A 15,404-nucleotide genomic window follows, 5' to 3' on the forward strand; every position below is an offset into this window, starting at 1 on the left:
TGATTTTTTAAGCTAAAGTCTTTCCCAGGTCTCAGTTTGTCTGAGGCAGTATCCATTTAGAGACTGAAGGCTGGTTTAATCAATTAAAATTTATATTCCTCTGGACAGAACACTTGTAGTCAGGATATGAGTCCCCATCAGGGAAGGAAGGAAGGAAGGAAGGAAGGAAGGAAGGAAGGAAGGAAGGAAGGAAGGAAGGAAGGAAGGAAGGGAAGGAAGGAAGGAAATAGCATCATAGTCTAACTGGGACTGGCCAGTTGGTCCCCAGTGGGGCAGCCACTCCCCCTTACACAATGTGGTTCACCCTCGGTTCTCCACGCAGGGAGGGCAGGGTACTAGGTGGAGGGACAGCTCTGACTCAGGGTTCACTGAGGCTCTGACTGGTCTCTTCCCATCTAGGATCCCCAAGTCCCCTGTGCCTCTTGGGTCTCTACAGAAGGATGGGGAAGGGAGGCGGACAGAAGAGAAGGAGCAGAGGGAGGGAAGGAGCCCTCCTGTTCAGAGCATCTTCCTTTCCAAGCCTGCCCTCTCTGCCTCCTCCTCCCTCTGTAGATGCAGTATTACTTTCAGGGAGTCTGGTGCCAGTTTTATCCTGCCAGTCTTTCTTCTCAGGGGAGGAGGGGGTGAGTTGAGGGAGGGGGAGGGGAGGGGGTGGAGACACCGAGAGGAGGAGCTCTAACGGATGTTGGTGGGGCAGGTGCAGTTTGGTCATAGCGGGGTGGAGTTTGGAGGCCTGGGTGGAGTTTAGGGCAGAGAAGGGATCACGGCACTGGAGAAGGCATTGCATGGGATGCGGGGCAGGGCTTAGGGAGGGGAGGCAGGCAGGATCTCTGAGCCCTAGCCCTGGGTGTGATTGGAAGAATGGGCTCAGCCGTCACTGGGGGGCTGGAGGGTTGGAGGGGGCGGGGCTGCTGGGGATGAGGGGACCCTCCCAGAGTGGGCTGGACAGGAGCAGGAAGTGTCTGAGCCCAGAATGCTCGGCTCTCCCTCCACTTCAGATCTCTTCCTTTGCTTGGCTCTGTGCTCTCTCTGCCTTCCCCGGAGCCAGGATTCCTGTGCCTTCCTCTTGCAGTTGAGATCGCTCTCCTTTCCTGTGGTGCTGAGATCGCTCTGCTTTCCGGACGCCAGCTCTGTGCCTGCGGGTCCCAGGTAGGGCTGAGCCAGAGCATGGCGCCTCCTCCCCCACTTCCCCATTTCCTGGCTTCCCCTGTTGCCAATGCAATTCAGTCTCCTTCTCCTCATCAGACTTCATGGTGAGTGTCCTCCAGGCCTGCCAGGAGCACACCTTCCCCCCAAGTCTGGATTCTTGATGAGCTCCCTGTCCCTACAACTGTCCCAGACTCCCCATCACTTCTTAAATTCCTGCCTCACCTTCCCAAGATTTACCATTGGATAACACTTTTCCAGACTGTAGACTTTGCCCATAGGATTCTGGGAGTCCTGATTTCAGCCTCCTATCCACCCTCATGTTCTGTCTCCCAGTCCCCTAATCTCTAACCACGTGGTTAGAAATTCCCTTCTCTTACCTTCAGATCCAGCCCCCTTTGGAGATCCAAGAATCCAACCTTCTTTCCTACATACCCAGGCCTGGACACAGGTACAAAAGCTCTTTCCTGGCCCCCTTTCTCTGCACCCATGGCTCTGGGGCTGCTTCCTTGTCAGAACCCAGGCATGTGGCTCCCTCTCTCCAGTCTCTCTTTAGGGATTCCAAGCCTAAGCTCTACCAGAGTATCCCAACAGTTCTCCCCAACTCCCATGAGACCCCAGGACACAGTCATCTTGCTTCCCCAGGCTCAGTGTCCCCCTGGATCCTTTCTGTCCCTCTAGTGTCCTTGACCTCCCTCCATGAGCTATGTTAGATGGTCTTGCCTCCCAGACCTTACCCCTGCTCCCCTTCCCCATGCCTCCTGCTGCCCTGCCTCAGGTCCCATGCCAGGGGGCTGAATCCCGGACTGTATTTTGTCTCCCAGCCTCAGGCTTCCCCTAATCATTCAAGAGCCCTCCACCTCCTCAACCTCCCCTACCTTCCCTCTCTCCTAGATCAAGCAGTCAGTCTGTAGTCTAGATAACATGTGTGTGAGTCAGGCAGAGGGAATGCAGGGCAGGCAGACGACCATGTGGAGGGGGAGCTCTGCCTGAGGTGCCACTGAACCTCTGACTTTTCTCATCTCATCTGGGATCCCAAGCTGCCTCTGTGTCCTGGGTCTCTGTGGGAGGATAGAGGGAAGGGGGAAAGGAGACAAGGAGTAAGAGAGGGAGGGCAGTAGTCTTCCTTGTCAGACCATCTCCATTTCCAACCCTGACCCTCCCTTCTTCTTCCTTTTCTCTGTAGAGTGGAGTCTCTCCCCTGAGGATGGTGCCAGGGCCTTTGTGACTGCTGTGGGGCATCACTCTTGTGAATCCCTGTAGGCCAGCCTGGTGTGTAGGAAGTGAAGAGGAAGACCTCTCCCCCTCTGGGATCCTTCTCCCTGCCCAGCTCAGTCTGCACAGGACCCAGGCCTGGCCCCAGCAAGGAGTCTGTACCCAGAGGGAATGGCCCCTGGGAGACACAGCCACCCTCCCCAGGTGAGTGCAATCTGTGCCCAGACGTCAGCCCAAGAAGCTATTGCCAGAGACATACACCATGGTCTATGAAGCTGCCAGTATGGTCCTCATGGAGCATTTCTTTACAGATGTAGGCATAAAATTGAATAAGGTATTAACAACACTGCCCTGCTCTCTGCTGCTTTTAGTAAAACTGATTCATTGGCACTTTGGTTGGGGAGTTTTCTTAGCAAGGTCAGTGGAGTGGTTTGCCATTTCCTTCTCCAGCTCATTTTACAGATGCAGAAACTGGGACAAGCAGGGTTAAATGACTCATCTAGGGTCACACCGCTAATGTGTGAGGCAAGATTTCAGCTCAGGATCTCCTGAGTCCAGGGTCAGCATTCTATCCCTAGTTCCATCTAGCTGCTCCAACAACTCAGCAGCTGTGTACAAGCAAGCTTTGCACTGTATGAAGTGGTGTTAACTCTGAGAGGGAAGGCTCCAGCAATTTGGGGGACCAGGAAAATCATTTTTTTCAGAAAGTGCCATTTTAGCTGAGCCTTTAAGGAAGCCCAGAGCAGGCATGTAGGGTTTGGGTTAGGGTTGGGGCTGAGAACTTTGCAGTCATGGGAGAGAGCCATTGGCAAGGCATTTCGCATTGCCTGACATTTTTCTTTTCCTTTTTTTAAATTTTGTTTGATTGTTTCTTGATGTTTCCTGGAGTCTCTAGCTTCAACTTGCTCAATTCTGATTTTTAAGGATTATTTTCTTCACTGAACTTTTGTCCCAACTTTCCATCTGGCAAATTCTACCTTTTAAGAAGCTCTTTTCTTCAGTATTTTTTGTGCCTCCCTTGCTAAGCTGTTGCCTCTTTTAATGATTGTCTGCCATCCCTTATTTCTTTTCCCATCTTTTTCTCTCCCTCTCCTAATTGATTTTTCAAACCCCTTTTCAGCTCTTCTGTGCCCTGAGGCCAGTACACATTTGTCTTGAAGGCTTTGGATGTTGGGTTGTGACTCGGTTGTCCTCTCGGTGTGCTTTGATCTTCCTTGTCACCACAGTAACTTTCTATACTCAGAATTTTTTTTTCTGTTATTTGCTCATTTTTCCAGCTGATTCCTTCCCTTTTAACTCTACTGAAGTTGGGCTTTGCTTTCAGCGTGGAGGGCTCACTGCTGCCCGGCCTAGAGGCCTGTGGGCTACCCGAGTCTTCTTACCTCACCTCCCGAGGTCTTCGGTTGGCCAAACCGGATGCTCGTATGAGAGAAAGGACGTTCCAGAGTCGAACAAGGGTCGAGCTTTATTTCAGGGTCTAGTTAGAAGTGCAGGGGATTCTTCCTTAGGAGGGATAGAAGAATCTCCCAAGGAGGCAAAGATCTTACAATAAGAGATTGGAAGTAGAAGTACAAGTGGGGAGAGAGGGGGAGGGGAGAGAAGGAGAAGAAGAAAAGCGGAGCCTTGTGTCCTCTTTGGCTCCTCACGTGCTAAGAGAGCTTTCAGGCTTCCCTGATCCTACTTAACTCTCCAGCAGCATAGTTTGCATCTAAATACCATGCTGTTAGGTAGCTAGGTGTGCTCCAATCTGGGACAATCTCGAGGGTGGGGAGATCTCTCTCCCATCACGTTTCTCACGGGAAGAGGCGGAAATACAGGAGATAGCTCGGTTCACCTCGATTCCCAGCCGTTTCCTGGGGGGGTCTCGTGAGAGCTCTAAGATTTAGAAGTTCCCACCTTTACCCACCCGAGACTGTCCACACGGAATTGAGCTTCCAACCCCAACACACTGCAAGTTTTCAGTTCTGCTGAAAGGTGGTAGGAACTAAGGAGGGGTGGGCTGACTTCTCTCCTGGCCTGTGCTCTTATCTGGGAGTGACCACAAGCATTCCTTTCTGCCCTGGAACTGTGAGGAGGGTTCCCCCGCAAGGGGTCCCAAGCTGTGGTGTGCTCCTCCTCATACTGAGATTGTCAAGCAGGCCTGGCACCCAGATTAGAGCATGGTCAAAACCACAGGTCCAGCCCCCAGAGCCAGCAGAGGGACCCCTGTAATCTCATTCTAAATAGTGACTGGACCCTGTATCATGTGTGGGCTGAGAGGTCCAGAAGCTGCCCCAGCACATTCTTTCTGGGCCCAATCTGGACTAGGGCAGTTTGCATTGGACCATGCTCTCCTCTCCCCTAGGTGGGACACACCTTTTCCCCTCTCACCTTCACAGCCAGATCTCCTTTCTTTCTCCACTTTCCCCTCCCCCTCACCTCCTCTCCTGTGCTCTTCTCTATTTAAAATCAAAGAGGTCACGTGACCTTCTCCACCCTCCTTCTCCTTGACCTCCCTCCAGCCTCTGATGCTGTTGGACACTTTATCCTCCTTGATCTTCTCTTTCTTCCAGGCTTTTAGGATCCCACTGTCTCCTGGTTTTCCTCTATCCTATCTGACTACTTCTTTTCTGTCTCCTCTGGGTCTTCCTGGGCTCAAACCCTCTGACCATAGGGGTCCCTTGGGGGTCCAGCCTTGGTCCTCTCCTCTTTTCCCTCTGTACTACTTTCCTTGGTGATTTCATCAGCTCCCATCAACGTCATCACTATCTCTGTGCTGATGACTCTCACAAGAACCTTTCCTGCCCCAGTCTCTCTGCTGACTTCCAGTCTTGTATCCCTAGTTGCCTACCATATATCTCCAACTGGATGGCCCTTAGATATCTTAAACTCAATGTATTCAACACAGAGCTTGTTACTTCTACCCCAGACATCACACACACACACACACACACACACACACACACACACACACACACACACACACACTCCTAGTTTCCCTATTACTGTAGAAGGCAACACTATCTTTCCATCATCACCTAGTAGTTGTCAAGTCCTGAAATAAAGCAAAGGAATGAGTTGAGGAATAAAACACCTTACACTGAGATAACAGGGTAGCAAACCTACCATCCTGGGGATGCCAGGTATGTTTCCCCACCAAATATACCCATCAAAAAGTTTTTATAGTTTTAGGAGAACAGAGGGAGGAGGCAGTATGAGATAGCAAGCCCTGGTCCTGAGACGCCAAGGGCCCTTGGCAGCCACCTCATTCCAGCTGCTCTGCCCTTCCTGCCATGAATCCCAGTGTCAGGGAGGAAGGACACTAGAAGCTGAGATCTAGCTTGGGCTGGGCTCCCCACAAGGCAGTGTCCCTGGAGAGGGGTCACCTTAATGTGTGGTTCAGCTCAACCTGATCCAAAGTAAATGTCTTAAGAGCCCGAAGGTAAGGACAGGACTGAAATGCTGGCATTACAGGGATCATTTAAGGGAGGGGCAACCCACGTTATATCTGGTATTTTTGTCATTTTGTAAACAGTTTTCTGTCAGAGTCATCCCAGCCTCTTTTGTATCTCTTCACCCACTTATCCAGTATGGTGCAAAGGCCTATTAGTTTCACCTTGGCATCATCTCTAGACTCTGCCCTTTCTCTCCTCTCCCTACCACCGTTCTAATGGACGCCTCCATTGCCTCATGCCTGGTCTATTGGGATAGCCTACTGGTGGGTCTGCCCCTCTCATAGCTCTGCCACCTCCAAGCCATTCCTCATTCAGCCCCTAATCATTTCCTGCAGTGCAGCTGTGATCAGGTCATTGCCCTCCCAAACAGATTCCCGCAGTTCCCTATTTATTGCCTCCAGGATCAAACAGAAAATACTCTCACTACCAGTCAAAGCCCTTTATAACCCATCCTGCCCCAACATATACCCTTACTCCAGTGGCCCTACCCTCGTGCCTTCTCTCAGCTCTAGGCGCTTTCAATGGCTTTCCCCAAGCCTGGAATCTTCTCCCTCCCCAGTTCAGACTACTGACCTCACTGTCTTCCTTTAAGTCCCCTCCAACAACTACAAAGCCCCAGGAAGCCTTCCCTAACCCTCTTCATCCTTTCTCCTTCCCTCTTCCAGTCCCGGCCTGTTTGTCCCAGCCTTGCTTCCTTTGGATATATTGGTTTGCTTGGTGTCTCGCACATTAGATGCTGACCTCCTTGAGGGCAGGGACTCCCTTCTGCCTCTTTTTCTACCCCCAGTGTTTATCATTGTGCCTGGCACATGATAGGTGCTTTATAAATGTCTATGGAAATGGATTGACCATTTCTAGTCCTTGAGGAGACCTTGTCACATCACTCTCTTCTCCCTGGGCTGTCTCCTCCTCCACCCTTTCCTGTATGTCCCCTGGTTGTCCTGTAGGGCCACCAGTGGACCTTCTCCTGCAGGCAGGATGTCAGAAGGCTCTGTCCATGATACCTCCTACCATCCTCTGCACTCTAACCTCCCGCAGGGTTTCTCCTTCCTCCCTGCGTGCCTGTGTACTTTCAGAAAGGAATATTTTCCTGATCTGTCTGTTCTAGTCCACATTTGTTTACTGCTCCTGCGTTTCTTTAGTGTGGGGCATTAAGAAGCAAATAATCTCTTCCTTTCTGGTTTTCTTTCCAGAAATGTTTCCTTCTCCTCTTCTTTTTGGAATATCCACTTTCCCCCGATGTTGTTAAACTCCCATCTGCAGGATCAGTCACCTACAGCATCCTGGGTTCCAGAGTGTTCTGGAACAGGGCTTCTTAAACTTTTTTCCCTCTTGAGCCCTTTACACAGAGAACATCTTTTGAGACCCTGGGTCTATAAGATAGGTATACAAATCAAAGCATTTACTGATGATAAATCTTAAAGAAATTTTTTCCCTGATTATCTTTTCTTTTTAACCTGGGAATTTGGAATCTGAGCTCTGACATGCCTGTGAATTTTCTTCCCATGATCCTTTTGGGTGTGATCAGTGGATTCTTTCCATCTCCACTTTCCCTTCTTGTTGTAGAACTTCAGGGCAATTGTCCTTAATAACTTCTTGTAAAACCGTACTGAGATTCTTCTTTTGACCATAACTTTAACGTAGCCTGGAAGTTCAGACATTGTCTCTCCTTCATCTGTTCTCCAGATCAGTTGTTTTCCTAAGGACATGTTTCAGATTCTTTTCTCTTTTTTCTGCTTTTATTATGTCTTAGTGTCTTATCACATCATTCAACTCTACTTGGCAAATACCAGTTTTCAAGGAGTTAGTTTCTTCTTTTGGAATTCGTATCCCTTTTTCTAATTGGTTATATTTCTTTTCATAATTTTCTTGAATGACTTTCTTTTTTTTTCCAATTTTTACTCATTGTCTTACATTTGGTTTTGGAAATCCTCTTTATTTTCTTCCTTACAGTTTTATATGTCTTGTTCCAATTGCTTGACTTTCTTTTCCACAATCTACTTGATTTTCTTTTTTTTTTTTTTCCTCATTCTGTTTGACTTGACTTAGAATTTATTTATTACAATTTTCTTGAGTTCTGTTGATTTTCTCCTATTTTTCCTCATTCTCTCTTCTTTGATTTTTTAACTCCTTTTTCAGTTCCTCCAAGATTTCTTTTTGGTCTGTCACCCACTTGACATCTTCTTCTGAATGTCATCCAGACTTTCTTTTATACCCAAGGAGTCATCAGTGATCAGGTTCTTCTTCCTTTCCCTCCTCATTTTTATGTTTCATTTCTCTTATTTTTTTTAATCAGCTTCCTTTGACTACAATCAAGTTTTAATCCAAATTTAGTGGCTACTAGGTCTCAGGTCCTCCTTACTCTTATGTTCTGCATTCTCTCTGGAGGCTCAGCCTCTGGGATTCCTCCCTTCCACCCGCCTGGAGCCCAAGTCACACTGTCCTGAAAATGTTCCTTCTTCCTGTGGTACCACACTCACTGGACATTGGTCATTCCTCCTTGCCCACAGCCACAGCCCAGGATTATGTGTGGGCAGCACTGCCAGGCTTGCCTGCTACAGACATCACAGGGTCCATCTGTCTTCCCTCATTCAACATCTGCTTTTCCATAGGTAAAATTTTTTGAGTTCAGATTCTGGAGGTGAAAGTTCTAGAGGCCTGATCTGCTTCCCTCTGGGACTACTGTTTGGTAGTGCAGTGGAGTTGGCCTTGAAATGTCTACACTGCCCTCAGCCCCCAGAGTCTTCTCTGAGGTCCTCTCAAGTTGTCCTCCAGCTGCTTTACCCCTTTGTTTTTGCTTCTCTATTTTCATTTTATGGTAATTTTCTGTCTGTGGAGGAAATCCAGAGAGCCTAGAAATTCCTGACCCATGCTGCCATCTTCCCTGAATGCATGCACTGGTTTTTGTTCTGGAGATGATCTGTGAATTCTAAAATTGAAGTGTCTTTTTTCCATTTTCATAAGTCCTGGCCAATTGTCTTTGATAAAGTAAATCCTACACTTGTAATACAGATAAAAGAAAATGAAATGGAAGACCATCAGATTTCAAGCTCTTTGACCACACACATGCTGTACATATAGTAACTTGGAAACAGGTGACCACTTCCAAGTATCAGGGTATTTGTAAGGATTAAAGCATATAATAATAGCAGAAATATAATATGATATAATGGAGAAAAACTTACATGAATGTCATAGCCAAGTCTCAAAGTTCCCAGGTTCAGGAGAAAATATTGAAAGCAATGAGAAAAAAATCATTCCAATCCTGTGGAAATCTAGTGAGGATTTCCCAAGAACCAGCAGATTCCACTCTAACAGACAGAAGGTCCTGGGACATGACATTTCAAAGAACAGAAGAATTATGATTGCATCCAAAAATAATGTACCAGCAAAGTGAGTGTAATCCTGGATGAAAATAAAAATGGCTGTTTGATGAATTGTAGACCTTCAGGTTTGGATCAAACAGAGCAGAACTCATTGGAAAATTGGATATAAAAGATCCAGAGGAAGTATAAGGAAAACATTAAATTAAAGATTGCTTATAAGGCCCCCATTAAGGTCAAACTGTTTGCTTATTGTTTATGTATGGAAGAGTTAACAGTATGCTTAGAACTGTCATCATGTCATCAATGTAATTTGAAATAAAGATGGTGCCTGAATTGTGCATGATGGGGTAATGAGAAAAAAACTGGGCAGGAAAAGTCAAAAGGGAGAAGTGATATTGGAAAGAGGGAGCATGAAAAGAAGAACCCAGAGAGAGGAAGCAAGTCGGGATGGAGGGATGATGATATTGGGGCCTTCCTTTCATCTGAGTTGAAAAAGAACCAACATGTACATGTGAAAGTGGGTAGAATCTTCTGAGCATGTAGGGAGAGGAGAAAATTGGAGAACAGGTTCAGGGAGGGAGTTTTCAGAGGGTGTGAGGACTGGGATTTAGGAAAGTCAGGGAGAACATGGGGGCACATTTTCAGGCTCTGTGGATTCACATTGGAGGAGAGGATCAGGGTATTCTTGGAGGCATTGGTGAATTGGAGCAGTAACTGGGTGGGGGAGAAGATAAAATCAAAGGGATAGAGTGAAAAGAGACCCTGAGAAAGAACATCGTGAGTAAAAATAAGACTGGAAAGAAATTCACAGATAATGTTTATAACTTTTAATGTGAGTGGGATGTTTATAGCAACTGTCTTTGTGGTGACAAAGCCCTGGACGTTGCAGTGATCCCCATCATTTTGGGACAGGCTGAAGAGGTTGTGCTCCGTGGTTGTGATGGAAGAAAGGACGGAATTAATGATGTTAGAAATGGATAGAAAGACTTGCACAAAGTGGTTAAAAGCAAAGTGAGCAGGAACAGGAAAATATCATATACAGTAACAGCAACATAGTGTCAGAAGAGTTGGAGCAAATAAGTCATTTTGACTATTCTAAAGGCACCAAATAAAAATAAAGGAAATGTAAACAGTGACACTATCTGCATCCAGATAAAGAACTGACAAATAGTAGAAATATGGAAAATTTTTACACACATGTATGTGTGTGTATGCACATATACATATACATACAGGCAGACATTTATATACATGGTAGCCATCTCTAGGGTTGTAGAGGGAGAGGAGAAACAAAAGAAATTTACCTGATAACCATTATATTATTTGAGGAATGTCAAGTTGTACATGGTAGATTTGCAATTTCATGTATGATAATTTCTTACATTTTGCTCTTATAGAAATGCTCATGTTGTTCCTTGCATTGTAAATAAAATATTCATTTTTCACAAAAGGTAAAATCCATTTCCTAATCCTAAGGAGCTCACATTCCCATGGAGGAGACAACATGCAAATCATCTTGTACATGTCTATTTGGTATATAAAGTATTGTCATGCATTCATAGGCATATGTGTATATAGATATATTTATGTATATATATAATATACGAATTTGGTCTCTGGCTTCCCCTTCCTCTGATCCATAAGTTCTCTGCTTTGGTCTCTGTGTTCTTTGGATTAAAGTACAACTTTCTATAACTCCATTCAATATGAAAGGAAATAAGTTCTAGAGTTTACCATGGCTAAACATATCACTTTTGATAAAGAAGATATTTCCTATCCCCTCTCTCATGCTCCTCCATACTTCCACCAACCTCACAGATGGAACACAAACTTTCTCCCGGATTCCACAGGGAGATGTATTTCAGAAGAAAATATTTCTCTGTTTTATTCCAAATGATCATGGAAATGCCTTTCTAAAAATTCCATTAGGCTCTTAAAGAATGTGGTTTTAGGGGTTGACTCTGACTCTCATAAAGAGTCTGACCTTTGGGCAAATCCCTTCTCTGCACTTCAGCTTTGTGAATTCAGCTCTACATCCGATGATGTTTAATGATTTAGGGGTTGGTGACATTCAAGGACGTGGCTGTGGACTTCACCAAGGAGGAGTGGGGCCTCTTGGACCATGCTCAGAAGGAGCTGTACAAGAGGGTCATGCTGGAGAATGCCTGGAACCTGCTCTTCCTGGGTAAGGACACTTCCTCTGGTAACACTGAGTCTGCCATCAAAGGAATGTGTACAGGGTTTGGAGCATTTATCAGTTATTAGAGAGAAGTGTTGATCTCCTGTGCCGCTGCCTGGTGTTTCCACTAGAAAGTCTTTGCATTGTGGGAAAGGAACCTGAGTGTTTCCTTAATGCTCCTGATGCTTCCCATATTTAGGTAGCTTCAAATTAGTGTGCAAGGACTGAGACATGGAGCCAACCTCTGGGTCATTCAGTCTGACCTCCACCTGGATGGGAATTGGGTCTGCCAAGTCTTTGAAAGCTGCTCAGGTGGCTTCTCCTTACAAGCCTGGCCTCTGGGATGGGTTGAGGATCCAGAATATTCTCCTTTTAACAAGCTTCAGTCATGGCTTCTACTTGTCCCTCCTTTAGCATTTGCCCTGAATCCTCCTTCCTGTTGCCCTCAAATTCCAGCAGAGATGGTGGGAAATAAAGGGAGGGAAGAAACATTTATTTCCACCTACTGTGTACCAGGTGCTGGGCCCAGGGCTTTCTTTACAATGTTATATCACTTCATCCTCACAATAACCTTCCAAATTAGGTGATATTATTCTACCCATTTGACACTTGAGGAAACTGAGGCAAATGAAGATGAAATGATTTGTTCTGTGGCACACAGCTAATAACTGTGTGAGGCTGAATTTAGACTCTGGCATACCTCACTCTAGGCCCAGGGCTCTCTCCATTGCACCATCAGCTGCCTCTCATTCTAGACAATGGAAAGCATGCCATGAGGCCGTCCTTCCATAAAGAAGCTTCACCAAAACCAAATTTTGTTATTCCAAGCTGGTTCCATGGCCTTCTCCCCCACTTTTCCCCAAAGCTCAGAAAAGAAATGCTATGAGACCATCCTTCAGGAGTCCTGGGAACCACCCTGGGGTCCTTGCTTACATGTCCCTGGCTTTGCCAGGAATAAAAGACTGTCTGAGAAGTAGAATTTAGACCAACTAAGATTTATTCAGTTTGCAAGCAGGAGACTCTCAGCTAAACAGGCCAAGATGCCTCAAATGAGCAGTACACAAGGTTTCTATAGGTTTCAGGGAGTGGGGAACAGGAGAGGGGGAAAGGGCAAAAACTGGCTTATATAGTTTCCTGTTCTGGGACTCTAGTCTGGTTTTGCATAATAAGCCTTTTTAGCCCAATTTGGAATGAGGAGTTTCTACAAGAGTGGGACTTGAAAGCATGGGAAGATGAGGTGTGGCTCTTTCTCAGAACAGGCTGTGCAACAGGATAATGTAACACAGGCTGTTTTGGGTTCCTTACATTACAAGCACTAATGGATGAGTAGAGGTTCATGTGTGTGAACATAATGGAGTGGAGCAGCTGTGGGTCTGAACGCCTTTCCCTAAAGAGAACTGAATGACAACTTTCTCTCCATGCTTGTTCCTGACTCCTCATGCCCAGGGTTTCCAGTTCCCAGAGAAGACATCATCTCTTATTTTGAGCAAAGGGAAGCACCATGGATGCTGGCGCAAGAAGGTTTGGGGGGCTGTTGTACAGGTGAGTGAGGTGAAAGCAGGTATATGGGAGCTGGGGTTACAAGAGACTGTTATGCCTTGTGGTGAGGCAGGTGCTCAATGTGGGGGAAGGAAGACCAAATTTTTTAGATGTTTCTCGGCAGTGTCTTCATAGATCAGTCACTGAACCACTAAACCTCAGTTTCTCCATCCTTAATGAGAGGTATTTGGACTCCATGGCCTTTCATCTTCCTTCCAGGGATAAATCTGTGATCCCCCCAAAAAAAGGAATTGTTTGGCATTTGGGGGCATGGGATTCTCCTGAAAGTATAAAAGGGTTTAAGCTCTCCTATATGAGCTCTTTCCTACACCTTCAAGTCAACCAGCTTCTAAGTGTCCACTCTGTTCCAGACCCAGTACAAAGCACCAAGCACATCAATCAATTCAAGGGACTTTCCCTGCTCCATGGAGCACACAGTCTGGTGGTGCAGAGAACATTCCAACAGCTATGTAGGAACTCAATATGGACAGGATGAATTGGGCTAGTAAAGAGAGGGAAGGCCCTAAATTTCAGGAGGACAGGGAAAGGCTTCTTGTGGGAGGTCAGCTCTAACTGGGGATTCAGGGAAGCCAGTGAGAACATTGTAGGCATCTGGAATGGCAGAAAAACCCCCACAGAGTCCAGAGGTGTCCCTGAAACAGAAAGGAGGACCATACACATGGATTATAACATATATGGGGTAGGGAAGGACAGAAGGGAGAAAGAAGACTGGAAGAGTAGAAGAGGAATAGGTGATGAAGGGCTTTCACAGCCCTGGAGACGGATTTATATTTCATACCTTGGCTGGGGAGCCATGAGAGGCTGTTGAGTACATGGTGACATGGTCAGGTGAATTCTTAAGGAACATGAACTTGGTAACATGATGGTGGATTGACTGGACTGAGGGGAGAATTGAGGCAGTTAGGCCAACCAGCAGCCTGTGACACTCTGTTAGGTGTGGGGTAACTGTGGTCTGAACCAAGAAAGTGACCACGCTGAGATAGAACAGTGTCTATGGAATGATGTCACAAAGGTGGAATCAGCAGAACTTTGGAACTGATTGAACATGGGCATCAGGCGTGTGAATGTGTGAGAACTGATTAGGTGTGCATGGCATTTCATTTGGAGCTTGGACTGTTGGAATGAAGCCTTGGGTAGTATTAGCAATGGAAAAGATTGGGAGGGTTGGGGGAAAGAGAATGAGTTTCCTTTCGGTTATGGTAGAAGTAGAACCAGGAGAGAGTAATGTCATTAAAATGTAGGAAGGGGGAGCCTGACAGTGTCAGAGCCTGGAGAGAAGTCAGGAAGGATGAGGGTTAAGAAATGTCCTTTAAATTTTAGCAGTTTCCAGAATATTGGTAATTTTTCAAGATGTATTTGACTTAAACAATAAAATTGGACAATGGAATGCAGAGAGTTTCTCTTTTTTCTTTTGACTCTTCTAAATGCCCAGATGAGCTATAAAGACAAAGAAAGATGCTCTCAGCATAGAAAGAACTGATAAATGGAAATATATCTGGAGTAATTTTACATCAATGTACCTTTTTGTGTCTAATGGTAGCCATGTGTTGGGCAGTGTGATGGGGTAGAGAAAAAAGAGAAAACAGAAAAAAAAGTTTCAATGAGGGCCAGGGAAAGGAGTTGGAGACACCAAATGGAAATGACCATAAAATGGAAGAAAGATATTGGGCCCCATCTCTTGGGGATGTTTAGATCAAGTGAGAATGCTTTAAGGTTTTGCACGAAGTCGTTTTATTTGTGGTAATAGGGAGAAGGTCACTAGTGTGGATAGAGTGAAAAAAGGAAATTGTAGAGGAGGAATATATGGAGGTAGATGAGGGGGTAGAGCGAGATGATTTGCATGTGTAAGGGGATTTTCTTTCTTAAGCAGAAGAATGATGTTTCCATGTGATCTCTTGGTGAAAAAGGAGAAGAAGACACCTGATTTATGTGAGATGAGGAGGACAAAATAGCCCTTGACAAATGTCTAGTTTTTTTTTTTCAGTGTCTGGGAGTGGGGCAGAAGCAAGCCATAATGGATGGTTGGGGATGAATGAAAAGATCTGGAAAAGCTGTTGTGGTAAGTGGCACAAGGTATCAGTTAGGGAGGTGGCCCAGGATTGCCTTGCCCCAGTGAGGGCCCAGCTAAGATCATGTAGCCTAAATTGGTAGTGGATCTGGCAGCCTGGTTTCATGATTTCCTCTCTGTATACCAGGCTGCATATGAGGAGATGGATAGATGGCTGCTGTCTTACTCAGGAGTCTTCCAAGGCTAAACTTTCTATAAGTCATGAGTCTAAGTACCTTTCCTAATCTCTGTGGCTAATGCCTGTCCCCATTCTTGGAGAATGATTGCCCAGGTTCCTGGAGGTGACCACCAAATCAGTTTAAAGAACAAGGAGTTAGAGGCCCACATGTGTCCCCTGGTGGGAGACCTTTCAGGAGCCTAGAAAGAAGCCTCTGTAATCTTCAGTACTGGTTCTGGTCTGGTTCCATCAGGATTAGGTGACTACAAGAGATGATTGAGTACAAGAAAGAGACAGAAAGTGGACTGAGGCCTGAACA

The 15,404-nt window shown here is 46.0% G+C and overlaps 1 protein-coding gene and 1 long non-coding RNA gene across 2 annotated transcripts in view; one reads left to right on the top strand and one right to left on the bottom strand.

Moving 5' to 3' along the window:
* The first annotated feature begins 1,024 nt into the window (after window positions 1–1,024).
* Window positions 1,025–15,404, top strand: part of LOC140502778 (uncharacterized) — a 56,549-nt gene continuing 42,169 nt past the window's right edge. Inside the window, 5 exon segments of the mRNA XM_072606776.1 lie at window positions 1,025–1,149; window positions 1,533–1,597; window positions 2,333–2,565; window positions 11,180–11,306; window positions 12,747–12,842. Coding sequence (XP_072462877.1) covers window positions 2,533–2,565; window positions 11,180–11,306; window positions 12,747–12,842 — 256 coding nt within the window. The 5' untranslated portion in view covers window positions 1,025–1,149; window positions 1,533–1,597; window positions 2,333–2,532.
* On the bottom strand, window positions 1,052–13,927 carry LOC140502781 (uncharacterized). Its single transcript, XR_011966563.1, has 3 exons — window positions 13,639–13,927; window positions 2,025–2,207; window positions 1,052–1,136 (listed from the first exon to the last, which is right to left on the bottom strand). It is a non-coding gene; the product is annotated as an uncharacterized lncRNA (long non-coding RNA).

The sequence above is a fragment of the Notamacropus eugenii genome, chromosome 4 (genome assembly GCF_028372415.1).
Source record: "Notamacropus eugenii isolate mMacEug1 chromosome 4, mMacEug1.pri_v2, whole genome shotgun sequence".
Lineage (NCBI taxonomy): Eukaryota > Metazoa > Chordata > Mammalia > Diprotodontia > Macropodidae > Notamacropus > Notamacropus eugenii.